At 46.9% G+C, this 14,768-nt stretch overlaps 1 protein-coding gene across 4 annotated transcripts in view; it reads right to left on the reverse strand.

Annotated features, from left to right (window-relative positions):
* The window catches only part of FGF14 (fibroblast growth factor 14), a 416,126-nt gene extending 406,461 nt beyond the window's left edge, over positions 1-9,665 (reverse strand). The window contains exons 1-2 of one of the 4 annotated variants that reach the window (XM_068677830.1): positions 9,424-9,664; positions 8,948-9,273 (exon numbers count right to left, since the gene is read on the reverse strand). In XM_068677830.1, the coding sequence (XP_068533931.1) occupies positions 8,948-9,155 (208 nt within the window). In that variant the 5' untranslated portion in view covers positions 9,156-9,273; positions 9,424-9,664. Of the gene's footprint in view, positions 1-8,947 lie in introns of all 4 variants that reach the window. The other 3 variants (XR_011095178.1, XM_068677856.1, XM_068677905.1) reach the window with 3 other exon arrangements.
* Between the last annotated feature and the right edge of the window lie 5,103 nt (positions 9,666-14,768).

Consider the following 14,768-nt stretch of genomic DNA (forward strand, 5'->3'; position numbering starts at 1 on the left):
AATATTCTCATACAATAATGTCTCTGAACTGGACCATCAAAAGTGAACTCAATTAAAGGTGAACAAGGTTAATCAAAGGTGAATCAAAGGTAAGCAGGACCCAGACTACAAGTTCATTCTGTCTGTACCCTGCTGAAGATATAGACATACATGGCATGTCTTGCACCCACAAAGGATTTGCAGTTCTCTGGGAACTCTTGGGAGCAGCTTTAGTAGGGTACCAAGGTCACAAGCTTCTAGGAGACACATGGCACCCATGTGAACAAGCACAGCCAGGCCCCAAAAACTACTCTGTACCAGGTCAAGTAAGAAGAGGTCAGCAATATTCTCCAGAAAATTTTCCTGGAAGCTGAGTTGTCCTGCTTTAACTGCAGAATCCCATATAAAGCATTTTATCCTCAAACAAGTAATATGCTCAAACTGTCCCCAAGACAATAGAAAGGGGTAGCATTTGTTCTTGAGTTTTCTGACTCTTCCTGCTGATTTTACTGTCCTTTCCTAATCAATCACAGTTGCTTTGCTGCCTCTACATTTATGTACTTCTGTTACTGTTCTGCTATCATAAATTAGCAGCAATAGGGAAACCAATCATTCATACTGCTCATGTCCAATAAACAAGGATAGTTCATCAGCCTACCCTTCATCCATCATAAATACCTATTACTTCAGTAATAACCTGTAAGATAGCTCTGCTCACTGCCACTAGCTAATTATTCAAAGTGGAAAGAACTTTAAAACATCAGAAAGAATTATAATTAAGGGCTATTTTCCTCACAGATCCTAACCCAGAGAGCAGGTGGAAGAACTGAGATGCAAGATGCTATTATGGAAGCCATGGTGTCTGTGATGACCCGAGATCAGATTCATGGTTATAAAACAGGTCCCAGTAAAGCCAGGAGATTAGAAAATGTTTTGGGTGCTGGAAGTCTGTATAACCCTGCTTTTTGAGACAGAAAGTCACCTTCGCATGGGGACAAAGCATCAGTTCCAGGAGGAAATCCCTGGGGGACACAAGACTTTACGGATTTTAATGCACCTGTTAATGCCGTTTAAAAACATGGATTTTAGTAAAAGCTTAAAGAGTTCAAGCGACTAAATAACACCTGGGTTTTAGATAGCCTAAAGTTAATTCACATCTGAGATCTTGTGCTGATCTCTTAGTGGGATAATCTGTCTAAATCATGTTTAGGTTGTTTCTTGGAGACTATTAGTAGTGCAGGTATCTACATGAAGTTTCTAGTTGCAAGAATATCTGAACTGTAAAGTGTTTTCTCATATCATTAGCCCTATGAATTAATAAGTACTACCATTAATTTAACTCTTATCAAGATATTCCTGATAGGACAATCTATTTTATTGTTTACTGCTATACTAATGATTTCACTGCTTTTTTTAAGCAGGTACTTACACTATATTTTTTCCATACCTTTTTCTGTGTTTTCCACTATGTTTTGCACTGTTAGATCCTGGTCATGCCATTCAGTGTCTGTAAATTTACCTATCTGAGCAATAAATGATATGTGTAGAAAACTACCAGTGCTCCATAATGCACTTCTCTGACAGGAAACTGTTATCTGGGAGTTTTGTTTAAATATAGCAAGACATGCTTAGAAATGCATTTACTGAAAGAGTAACAAGTCTGGCAAACTTGTTTTCTTTACATTAACATTTTAAACTCAAAACCTCACTAAAGGACAATGAAATTCTTCTAATTTCCTTTGCTAGCATTGCTGAGAACCAAGAGATTTATATGTAAACAGAAGTATCTGATCTTACATGCAAGCTCTCTCTCCTGCTCAAACCATTTAACAGTGGTATAAATTCTAGTTTTCAGTGACAGTAGAGCTTACTTCTTTAAAAGCTTGTTCAAGGCAGCAATATCCCCCTCCAGAGAAAGGACTTTGTGAAAACATGACCTTTGCAGGAGACACTTCTGTATCCCATAGCCTAGAAAATATATAGGAATGAACTCCTTCTAGCTGGATGAAAGCAGAAGCCACTTGTCAGTGCTGGACTCCATCTTCCTCACTGTGCTGTGGCTCTGTGAGCTTCTGGGCTGTGGTGAAACCATGGGCAATGCTCTGCAGACACCTCCACACACAAGCAAAATCCTCCACTGGCTTCAGCAGGACCAAAGAAGCAGTTTCCTCATGCAAAGGCATGTGTCAGCTGCTGCTTCATCTTTGTCCTTCAAAGCCAGAGACATCTTATACCCTCAGCAAAGGCAAGTTACACTGTGTGGGAACTGAGATGGTAGAAATGCTGAGTATTTTTCTGACCATTCAAGGAAGGAGAAGGGACCATAAGGGAAGTGCTCTTCACCTTACAGATGAGATACCCCTGAAAAATGCCCCTGAAAAATAATTACTGAAAAGTTCAATAATCATGAACATGAAGTGGCAATAGTGTTGTTAGCTTCTGATTTTCAACAGAAGTCAAGCAAAGGAGCACCCACAGAAAGTACAAATCCCTTCACACACCCCTTCCATACATCATTACTTGGAGCTCACTGCCATAAAAGTTTTTGAAGACCAAAGTAGAAATGCTCTTTGACAAGCTCCTTCAGAGGCTAATAAATGCAGAGGCCTGAATAAAGAGATCTCTGACAGTCTGGTAATAACTGAAAACTGAGTGGATAGATTAGGAGAAGGATCAAACATAGATTTGCCTTGTTTCTTTTTTTTTTTTTTTAACTCCACCTAGTGCCCAGTGCTAGAGACAGGATACGATATGTTCAACAGCTGAGGCACTAGTCACACACTTTCTGCGTCCTCATCCTTTTCTTATCCTTCCAAATGAGAAAGTTGCATGAAAAAAAATGATGACGCGATGAATTTGCAGGGAACAGCAAAGTCTATTCCTGTATGAGACCCTTCTGGAAACTCCTTAAAACAAATCTTTTGTATGGGATTACAGCTTATTTTGGATCATTGTTTGCCAGCAAAAGTGAATACAATTTCAGATAAATTAAAATGTTTAACCCTGGTATAATTATACTGCCTTCTGAGACCTGGTTAACTTTAGTGCCACCGAATCAAGCCAAATAATTTCCAAGATACTACCTTCTGTATGCAAACATTAAACTTGTTCAGTGGAAATCCTCACGCTGTTTCCAGCTAAAAGTAAAATAAGCAGGTGTCAGAACGAAAACACAGGATAAGGACATCAAAATTACACCACCAATTTCTGCTATCAGCTGAGGCCCATTTATTATTTACCACACACAACTATCAAATATTAACTCCCAAACTATTATTTTTTTTTTATGTTCTACACGATATGTTACCTAGACTAGTCCATTTACTACAGGTGTTATTATTCTGACTTGTGCATTGAATTTACTACAGATATTATTATTCTGACTTCTTAGTGCTGTCTCATCAGCAACTATTTACTTCTCTTGCTACTACTTAATGGGAGTGCTTACAACAGAGTATGCTACAGACACACAAAGCCTGCATTACATTTATCCATTAAAAGCCTTTCACTTAATGATTTTGGAGGGTTTGCCATCAAAAAGATCTCTTTCAAAGACAATGGATTCCTTATCTGAACAACAGTTTTGCTGGTTATTTACCTTTGGCACAGAGTATATTCAAAAGGACACATCCCTTAAATATGTTTTGTTCACTGTGAGTTCAGTCCATCATGGTGCCAAACACCATCAATTCCCCTTGCAACTATAACTTTCAGTACTTTTGAGTGGTTCAGAACCTCTCAGGATCCACTTTAAGAAGATGATAAATAATTTTTGAAATATTCAGTCTGAAGATGAATATACTCCTTTGAGCATTTCATCACGTGGCCTCCAAGAAAAAGTATTTTCCTCGCACCCACTTGGTTTGTTCTGACAGTTGAAACATGCTCTGTGCAAGATGCTGGCTCTTTCTCAACTAAAATATGGTCCCAGTCCTGCAAAGTTTATTTCCAGGTTTGTTTTTTTTTGTTTGTTTGTTTGTTTATTCTTTCCCCACAACAGAGATTTTCCAAATTTAAAAGCATTTGGTGTTTTGTTAATAAGTAAATTGTTTAGTGAACTACTAATTTGTCTTTAAAAAGCTATCATTCACCAAAACACAGAGAAAAAAATATATATCAGCAGCATGCTTTTGCAATGTTGGTTATGTCTGTAATTTTTAACAAGCCAGCAAACAAGACATAGGGCAGTAATAGTGTGTTCAAAATCCCAAGGGAGATCTTAAACAGAATTAGTTATAGAAATGAACCCAAAATGAACCCAAGACCAGCCCTGGCTGCATGAAGCCTGCTCTACTAGGACTCAGCACTCACAATCTCATTTGGCTAACTTCTGTGAATATTCAGCACAGTTTAACTTGCACACAACCACTTCATTTGTCCAACCACCTTCTACACTTGCAGCATCTCACTCTACAATTACAGAGAAATTTCAATAATGACCCCATAAACCGCAAAATACCGTCCCACGGTTGCTGTAGTGCCCAGCTGCTTCTTTCCTTAATTTTCATCAAGTCCTCTTGAAAAACTGCTTTACAGTTTCAAGCAGCTCTCTCCTCTCCAAACTACATTTTTATAGACATTTACAGGAGGGAAAATCTTTGCAAAGAAAGGGACAAATTCTGAATGTCTAAATCACTCCTTACCTGAATTTGAAGTCAATGGGGATTTTAGCTCAAAATTAATATACTTAACATAATCTAAGTAAATAAGTAGAATAAACATCACTCTTAAAGGAAAATGGCATACACATAAACATTTAAACCAATTATTTCTGTAAATGTATTTTTCATATTTTCTCCAAGCCTAAGTCATCCTTTATATATTTGAATTCATTTATAAATGGCCTATCATTAGCAGACATTGAACATTGAGGTATAAGCATTTTATCACAGTAGGGAGATTCATGAGCAGGCATAAATTTCACCCCTTAACAAGTAGAACATGCAATCTAATTTGCTCAACAATAATCAAATTTGTATAAATTCACAAAATGTATTCCATAGAGGACAAAACTTCAGTAGGTGAGATACATGTAAATAGGCAATTTTACATCTGAGTGAGAGAAACACACCGTGGCTCTAATAACAGCACAGGAATTACGGTATTTAGGCAGTCAGAGATGCTTTTCAGACCTGCTTGAAAGAAACTCCAAGGACCCAATCCCACAGCTCTTACTGGGGTCCTTTGCCTTTCGGTGGGAGGTTTGTTTTCCATGAGTAAGAAACGCAGCGGGTGGCCCCAATTTGCTTCAAATTCAGATAATGACTCACACTATATATTTTATGAGCAGGACCCAAGTTGCTGTTTTAAACAGATTCAGTCTCGCATGACTATGCTCGGAAACTTTTTCAAGATGATAAGTGACCATGAAGGAGCAGCCTGACTGCTTTATGGGGATTATACAGAGATCCCAGTTTAGACACCGCTCGCATGTCAGATGTTCTTCTTTTTAAATAGGTTTTGTGCTTGAGATTGATCCAGGATTGATACTAACAGAAACTAAATTCCTCTATCAGCAATATATTTATAGTAATGCCAATTTCCATCTACTCTCCTGTCAACACCCCTGACTAAGTTGGAGAGATGTCTCTCCTTGGAGGTAAATGGAGAGGAAACGCGATACATCCTCTGCCTGCTGGGCTACCACCAGGAGTGAAATGTGATAGCGATGGGGGCATCTCGTACCCCAGTGAAATATCCCATCTCCCATGGGCAACCTAGCAGCTGTCACCTGGTAAAAAATGTTAGTCACTTCCTGTGAAAAAAAACACCCAGGGGTACTCACCTTCCCCATATCCTCCCAAGCCCCAAATTCTCCTGAAAACTTAACCATTCACTAGCAGAACATGCACTGTGCAGAGCCACAGGGGCAAGCCACCAGGATGGCATCTCACCGCTACAGGCCCTGTGGTCCCAAGCAATGTTTAACTCTTTCTGAGAAAGTGTTCCTTTAGTCCCACACTTTGTGAAGTCCTGTGTGTGTGTGTGACAAGCCATAGTGGCTGAGTTAGGTGGGAGTAATTACACCTGCAAGTGAGGCCTGGGGAACCTAACACATCAGAAATATTTTCATGCTGGGCAGGACGCTGAAGCTACACAGGGCTTCATCGCTTTGTGCGTTATTAAACTCCAGGAAGAAAACAAAAAAGTCAATCAGTGCCAGCAAAGCCACACCTACAGTTCCTCAAAGTTTTCCTCCTTATGAAGAAACATAAAGAGGTAAACAACTGTAGTGCTTACAGGCTACTCCTCTTTCCAGGATCTCGGACCTGAAACACTGCATTCAGCCAGACGCATTTCCACGACAGACAAACCAAAGCTTCCTGCCGCAACCCTGCCAGAGCTCTGACACCTCCCGCGGGGCTCCCCATCCCTCCTGCCCCTCTTGCCCTGGTTCCGGATCCTGCCCTGTGCCAGGAACCCCCCCGGGGACAGCAGGCGAGCCCCGCGGGAGGTCAGCACAGGGGGAAGAGGGCTGAAGCCAGCCACGGGGTGGAAATGCAAAGCAAAGAACATTTGGAAACCCGTTTCTGGAAAGAGACCAGCTGTTGTGAGGGACCCATACCGAAATAAATAAATAAATGAATGCCATCAGGCCGCAAATAACTGAACGAACTGAAATCTCAGCTGCCTAACCTGCCCGCTTTTCCCCTTGGCTGGCTCAGCAGCGGCTGCTCGCCCATGTTGCAGCCTTTTGGAGAGCGAAGAGCCCCGCCGATCCTAAAAAGTTTTGCGGGCGAAGGAGAGGGGTGGTGGCAGGAAAGGGAGCCACCCCGGGGGGCGTCGCGGCCCCGTCTCCGCGCTCTGCTGCGGGCACCGCACGGCAGCTGGAGGTGATTTGCCCCCGGTACCCCAAGACCCCCTTACTCGGCCCAGTTCTTGCGAGCAGTCGCCGTTCAGCGCTGCCCGGAGCCGGGATTTAGGGACCAGGGTGTCTCCTCCTCCGGGGGGAAGATGAGAGAGCGGCTGGACGGAGGGAACCACGACCCCGGCCGGGGGGCCACCAGCCCCGACACCCCTAGGGCAGCCTCTCGGCTTCAGGTCCAGTTTGCCACCAGCCCACCCTCTTGGGGGCCTGGGGGTGTAGAGGGGGGGTGTGACGCCTCTCCACCCCCCCGGGGCTGCTAACTGAAAGGTCTAGAAACCACCTCCGCTCCCAAAACCCTTCCCAGGAGCATCAGCATCGCCTCTCGCTCAGGGCACGGCGGCGCTGGTGCGGGCCCCCCCGGAGGGCGGCAGCGGGCTCCGTTTCTCCCCCTGAAGCCCCCCCCCATTGCGGTCACGGCCCCTTCAAGCACGGCCGGGGCCGGGCAGGGGCAGGCGCCGTCCCTGAGGGCTGCGAGGCTGCCCCTGCCCCGAGCGGGGGGCAAGGAGCTTGGAGTTGCCCCCGGCCCGGGGGGGGGCGTCTCGGTGCAGAGGGAAGGGGCGAGGGAAGCCGGGGGCGGCCTGCGGGAGGCTGCGGCCGCTTCCCAGCCCCCAGCGGGGCATTTCGGCTTCTTTGGTATGCTGAGAAGTGGCTGCTCTTTGCTGCAGCGACGGGGAGGGAAGGGGGGAGCCGAGCTGGCAAAGCAGGAGCGGGGAGAGCGGGGGGGGGGGGGGCACAAAAAATCCGCCGAGGTGCCCACCGCGACTCCCCGCACCTTTGCGAGCCGGGCAAAGCGGGGTCCGGCCCCCGGCTGGCCGGGGAGCAGAGGGGTGCGGGCTGCCGGGGCTGCTGCTTGGCGGTGTTGGGGTGTCAGAGAGGCGAGGAGAGCCTATGATCTACTACACTGCAGTGCCAGCGTCAGGAGCCTCCTGCTCGGGAGCTGCCACTGCAGGGCAGCCGGCACACACGCACACGCAGAGCATCCCTCCCCACGCAGCCCGGGCTCCGGCAGCTCTCGCCTCCCCCGGCACGAAGTGCTTGCAGACAACCCGCTGGCCGGGGGAGCGAGCAGGGAGGAAGGGGGGGGACCGAGGCTTGGGGGGGTTAGGCAAGGAGGGCCGGTATTTCCCCGAAAAGCAGCCCTCCCCTCCCTCCGAGCCGGACGCCCGGAGCCGGAGGGATGCAACAGCGGCAGCCGTGACCCCCCCTCTCCCCCCGGGGCCGGGCGGCCCGGGGCACCCGCATTTACATTTCTTATGTAATGCACCGCAAGTTTCCCTGTCGGAGCCAGGCTGAAGGGAAGCGCATGATGCCGGCAGCAAGGCAGAAATGGAGAAGCACGGCACGGCCCCCGGCGAGTGTGCACGGAGGGGGCATCCCGGAGGAGGCGCAGCCACCCCGGCCGTGCTGCTGCCGTGCTCGGCTGCCGTCTAGGGCACAAACCCCGGGCGAGCGGCCACCCCCGGTCCATGCCCCCCACACACGCCCCCTCCACATCCCTGGCTTGAAGTCCCGGCGGAGGGAGGGGGAGTAATAAGCAGGGACCCCCCCCCTCCTTTCCCCATCCGGGGGCGGGGGGTGCCGGGCTCGGCTTGGGCAAAGCCGGACGAGGCGGGTGGGTGTGGAGGGGGCGACTGAGCACAAAGTGCGGGGCAGGACCGGAGCCCCGGAGCCGCTCGCCCACCGCAGCGGGGCCGGCTCGCACGGGCACGGCGGGGCCGCGCTGCTCGGCCCCGCAGCGGGCGCCCCGCAGGGGCAGTGCCCGGGGGGCTCGCCCCCGGGAGCCGGGAGGGTGGGCGCTACCGGCCGCCCCTCGGAAAGGGCAGTGAGAACAAAGTTTCCTCCTCGGAAATAGCGCACGGCAACTAGGAGATGCGGACCGGGCTATAGGGTCGCCTTGGATTATCTTTTTCCTCCGTGGTGACAGGGGCTGAAGCTAATCCGTGCTGCTCCTTGCTTATTCATACACGTATGCACATGCATGTCCGTGCCGGCCTCGTTACATTTCCCCCTTCTCCCCTCAGCAGGACTGCAGATCTACCTCGGCGAGCAACAGACAGGGTAGCATAAAAGAAAAACAACGCAGTGCAATGGATTGCTTACCAGTTTGGTTCTTGTTTTTCTTAAGACTCTTGCCACAAAGACACTGCAGCATATGCGATCCTTTGCTGAAAATGTTCCAAAGAAACCACATTGATTTGGGCGAAAAGCAATCCAGCAGCTTATACACCCTGAGAAAGAAGAGATCCTTGTGGTTGCATAATAATAAATTGAGACCAGTTCTCCTGAAGAGGGGCACCAGTTTTATCATAGAAAAAATGATTATATTCCGATCTTCTCCCAGTTTTTTTTTTTTTTCCTCACGTGGTATATTTCTTTGAGACTTTTCAATGGATGCTTTTTTCAGCCAGGCTGAATGGTTATTCCCCCTAGATCAACATTGGATTATAACCAAAAGCGTGGAAAGAGAGAGAGGGAGAGGGAAAAATAAATAATAAAAATAAGAAAAATCCCCTTTTTCAGCGCGAAGCCAAACGAAAAGTAAGGTAGCGAAATCCCAGCCGAGGCCAAACCCTCACCGGAGACGCCGGCAAAACGCGGCGGAGAGATCCCCGAGGAGAAAACCATAGCCTGGCACTTGACTGCTAGGAGGATGGGTGGATCCGCAGAACAAAAGCCACGGCAGGATCCATCCTACTGAGCGCCTGCCATTGTGCGGCCCCGCGGCGGGAGAGCGCACCGCCGGCCCCCGGCGAAGCCCGGCTTCTTCTTCGGGCGGAGACACCGCCTGCCGCCCTTCTCCGGGCGCCGACCCCGCCCGCAGCCCCCTCCCCGCCGCCCCCCGGCCCCGCTGGAGGCCGCTGCCGCCGCCGCCCCCCGCCCGCCCGCCGCAGCCTCGGCGCCCAGTCGCCGCCGGGCGCCCGGGGAGGAGGAGCCGCGCTGCCCCCCCGGCCCGCAGCGCCGGCACGTACCCACGTGCGGCAGGGATGGGGGCGAGGGGTCCCCGCCAGGGGTGCCGGGCACCCCGGGGGTGGCTGGGCTCTGTGTCCTGCCCCCAAGGTGCGGTCGCGGTGCTGGGGTTGGGGTGGTAGAGGTGGTTGGCGCAGCCGGCACCATGAAATGGGGGGCGGTGGGGGTTGGATGTGGGAGGGGTGATGGGGCGGTTGGGGGCTGCCCCCAAAGGGGAAGGTGCTGTTTTGTGTTAGGGTGGTGCACGGTGGAGGCCTGGGACACTACTGGCGGGCTCAAGCACTGTGAACACCCACAAAGGCAATGCAAAAATAACCCCACAAAGCACCCATTGCTCAGACGAGTTGACAGGCCCAAAGAGAGAGAGACAGACAGGCCAGCTCCTGAGCAGTGCCACTCACTGCAGTCCCATGCAGAGAGCCCCCTGCCCTTTCACCAGCCCTCCCCAGCCTCTGGGAGGCTCACTGCACTGATCCAGCCCTGCAGTAGTGTGGTTGCACCCATGAATGGCAGTGGTGGCACTGTGAGGGCTGGAGGTTGATGCCCATGTTCTCCCTCTCCCCTCCAGACGCTCTGCTGGACTGCGTGGATACTGGAAGGTATTGGAAGTATGGGACAAGGAGCATGAAGCAATGAGGGAAAAGACAATGGGGTAGCAGTAGAAGGGAACTGTTGAAAGGATGAAGGTGGAAGAAGAAAATGGGTAATAGAAGCGGAAGAAAGAACAGCTCTCTCTTCTCTCCTGCTCTTCTCCTCTTGCTAAAGTCATCTGTATCCTCCTTCTTGATCATTTCTACCTCTTTGGACAAAGGCCCTTTCATTGACCATTTACTTTTTCTCAGACAAAAACAGAAATCCCAGGACACTGTTTTCACCTCTGACATTTCTATTTGTATTTACATTAATTCAGACTCGGTCAGACTTTGGTGTTTTCTCCTGAGGCCATGGAAGCTGCCATTGCTCCAGGAAGAGTGAGACTAAAGTGTGTAAAAACTCAGGGGGTTCTCTGTGGGCTTTTCCTCCCCCATGAAGACGTCTGGCTCACTGGCTACCAATATTTGTGAACTCTGACTGTTAACGTCAACAAAAGTGACAGGTACTGAAAATTTCCAATAGCTGTCATTTCGGTGAGATTATGGATTTATGCATGTAGATGAATTGCTTAGTTGTGAGATCCCTATCTACATAATATTTAAATGGCATTATCCTGTTATATGGAGATGAAGGATAACACACAGAAATGAAGGGTCATATTGTGAGAAGTGACCCATGGAGCCTGCAGAGCATTATATGTACAGGGAGGTATCTGCTTGTAGGCACCCAAGTTTGCAAGAAATAAAATAAGCAAAATTCGATGGATAAAATTTAGGAAAAGGTAAAAAGAAAGTGAAGCAATGGTCAAAGAAGAAGATAATGCTGAGAAGCATCTCAGTCCCTTTCCCCTTCCCTGTGGCCGCACTGCCTGTTGAACTAATGAACAACATTAATGACAGCAGCGTGCCGGAGTTACACAGGCTGCTGGGAAGATGATCTGGCTCGGCCACCTTGCCACCAGCTGGCTGGGAGTTCGTAGCAGCCCTAGTGCTATTCATGGTAGCTCATATGTCACTGCTCCCTGCAAACATAAAATTGATCTAGAGTCTTCCCAAAAATATCAGAGATCCCTGTCTATCTTTCGTTGACCACCAGAGCCAACATTATATAGCTGGAACAGTCTGTGATCTGTGAAAAACAATAAGTCATTGACAAGCCTTCCACCCCAGTAATTGGTTTATGTACCTCCTCCAGGCTAGCATGTAACTCTCTATTTCTAAATGAAAGTAAAACTTCTATTTAGCATCTCACCATCATTCAGGTATCAGGATCTGTGACGGCAGAGGCAAAGGGTTCTCATTCTGGAGGTGATATGTTATTTAAGGGTTACTGGAGTTAGGGTAGAAGCAGGAGCTCTGTACCTCATTCACCTTGTGAATCCAATAACTTAATGCCTTTCAGGAGGTCCCCAAAACAGGGCAAGTCTGTGGGGAAATACCTGAGCAAGAATGTGATTTGTTTTGCATAAAAAGAATTCCTTTTTATGCAAAGTCTAAGTCATGGAAAGATTAGCCTTTTGAAAGAAGAGTTGACCTGATGTGAAGAAAACAGAGGAAGCCTTTTATTCTTAGCTGAAATATGTATAAGAACCTTGAAAAGTCTAAAACATTTACTCAAACCTGTTTAGTCTAAGTATAAATTATCCTTTTCAACACTTCAATTAATTTATAAATGGCCTATCATTAACTGGCACTGAACTGGGTGTAAGCATTTTATCACAGAAGGAAGATTCATTGCAAAAATAATTTTCATACTTTACTGCATACAATGGGCAAGCAATCAAAAAAAAAAAAAAAAAGGAAACTGGACAAAAACATTCCCTCAAGGGTTCTGATCTGCCTCAAGGACCACAGAATACGGGACTTTACATGAAAAGAGATATATGCATAAAAGATGTGCAAGAATTTCCGTGGAAGAAAATGTCATCTACAAGTCAAGAGAAGTGAAAATCAATATGAGGTATTCGGTCAGATCTTTTTCCGTGGATTTCAGGTTCCCTTCTGGGCAAAATGGAGAAAGCAGTAGTGAAATATTCTGAGCACTCAGGCTGTACAGAGAAAACCTCTGTTTGATATACTATTGCAGGTTGAGAAGAGAAGAAAAACATAACAAAATGAAAGGCCCCTTGATTTTACAGCATACCATCAACACTCCCTGTCTTCTGGATGAGAGAAAAGAAGTCTCTCTTTGAGAAGAGAGACAGTTTTCCCAGGATGTCAAGGCAAACCTACCATATGCACAGCTTATATGTTAAGGCTGAAGAATAATCCCCTCAACCCAAAGTTTCTGTATACATTGATTCCAAGAGTAAGTTAGGGGAAAAAAAAATTGCTGCAAACTCCCTGGTCTTCAAAATTATACAGCTTATGTTATTTTCATATTGTCTAGAAAATACTAGGACCATAGCTATCATTCAATGAAATTGAGCCTGTAGAACAAGGCATCTAGATGTCTGTGAGTTAGATGCTTTTACTCTATTATAGCCCATGGAGATCTAGAAACTTGATTTTTCTGCTGAAACTTAGACATCAAGTGGTGTTCGACTCTTCCTAAGATATCTTACGATATCAGGCATGGCAGATATGATGCTGTATCTACGGGTGACTTAGGGCTTTCTGGACCTGCAGGTGGAGGCCACACAGTACATCCTAGAGCATCTCAAAGGACCAGTGATGGTTATCCATGCATAGCCAACTGTACAGAGCTCCTAAATCTCTGTTGATTACAATGGAGCTTAGGTACTCAGCTCACAGGTTTACATGTATACAGATACCTCATCTGAGGTGTTTTATCCACAAGCTTAACTAAAAGTTTACAATTCTAGGCTATTACCACCCTTGGGTACAGCTGATTCTAAAATGCTCTTCATCTCTTTTTCTTCTGTGCTGGGAGTAGAGTCTAGGGGAGTATGAGGCTGAACTCTTTGCCATACTTCCAAGGTAGTCCAAGGTAGATTCTTGGACTATTTAATGATAGAAAATCAGAAAGAACTGCCCAAGTATTAAGATCAGTGGAGATAAAGGGATACAGTCTTTTTGGAAATTTCTACTTTGCTCCTAGTTGTAAAGGAAAAAAGAAAGGGTTGTCATTCTCCTACAATATGGGCACATACATTGGCAGAATGAAAGGAGTGAGCTTGAATACTGGATGATCTTAAAAATTAGAACATGTTCATTCACCAGTTCCAGCCCAGTGCCACATTCTTTAGGACAGTAAGGGTGACAGCTCTTATCTGAGAAAGAAAGGGAGACAACAGGGAATAGACTGTATCTTACAAGCATTACATATGTACAAAAAGATGTTACCAAACATCAGGATTTACCTGTTGTTCCAACATGATGAAAGAACTGCAGAGAATTCCTGAGGGAACTCTTGTGAGTGGTGCTCTAAACTGGTGCTGCAATGGTGCCCTGTGCTGGTGGTGCCTCGCTGAGCTGCATGGGTAAAGGTGAACATACTTTGAGATACTGGGATTGTTTTAGGTTGCTAACATAAGTGGATGTTTTCTTATACATGAGTGGTGCCCTTTATTATCTGTTTTTCTCTGACCAGCCTGGTACTCGTGATGGCATTGCATACATGGGAAAGGAGCTAACTGAATGGGGGGAAAAGGGCCATTGCACTGCCTGCTCAGCAGGGGCCTAAACAGGTCCTGATATTTGGGAGGAGTCATTGTGGGAGGAATCCTACTGTCTCCATACAGCATAGTAAGATTTTGTGAGAGAGTAACGGGGTTGTGGGTGGGATGTGAGCATGATGTGGACTGAGTGCTACATAATGTAGTCTGACACTCAAAAAAAACTCTAATCTGTTACCCTATTTTGGACTGGAATTACAATGAAATGCTTTACAGGGAGGTGCCAAGATTGCTTTACTGAACAATTTGTTATTATTACTCTAGTAATGCCAAAGAGCTTTAGTCATGGATCAAGACCTTGGCATACTGGGCCCTGTAAAACTCAATCAAAGACTGCGCCTGGCCTAAATCAGTGTATTCAAGAAACAATAAGAAACTTAGCTTGGAGGAAACACCCAGATTGGGGTGGTTCGGATGTTGTCACATGCTAGACGACATTTAATTCATTATTCAACATGAGAGATGTTCACAGAAGCACAGAAATGCTCCTGCATGTCTTAGCTGTGAACAACTCCCCTGACAAAAGTGAGGTCCAATGAACATAAACACATATTAGTCCATCAGGGTATGTACCTCCTCAGCCTTTTCCAGGGGAAAAGCTAAATGAAGATCATCTGGCAGAGCACAGAGTCCAGCAAAGGGGATGACATATGATGCAGGAGGATCCTGTGTAGGTTTCCATGTGGGATTTGTCTTCAGAAAGCCTATTAAAGTTCCTTCAAT

The sequence above is a fragment of the Anas acuta genome, chromosome 1 (genome assembly GCF_963932015.1).
Source record: "Anas acuta chromosome 1, bAnaAcu1.1, whole genome shotgun sequence".
Classification (NCBI taxonomy): Eukaryota; Metazoa; Chordata; class Aves; order Anseriformes; family Anatidae; genus Anas; species Anas acuta.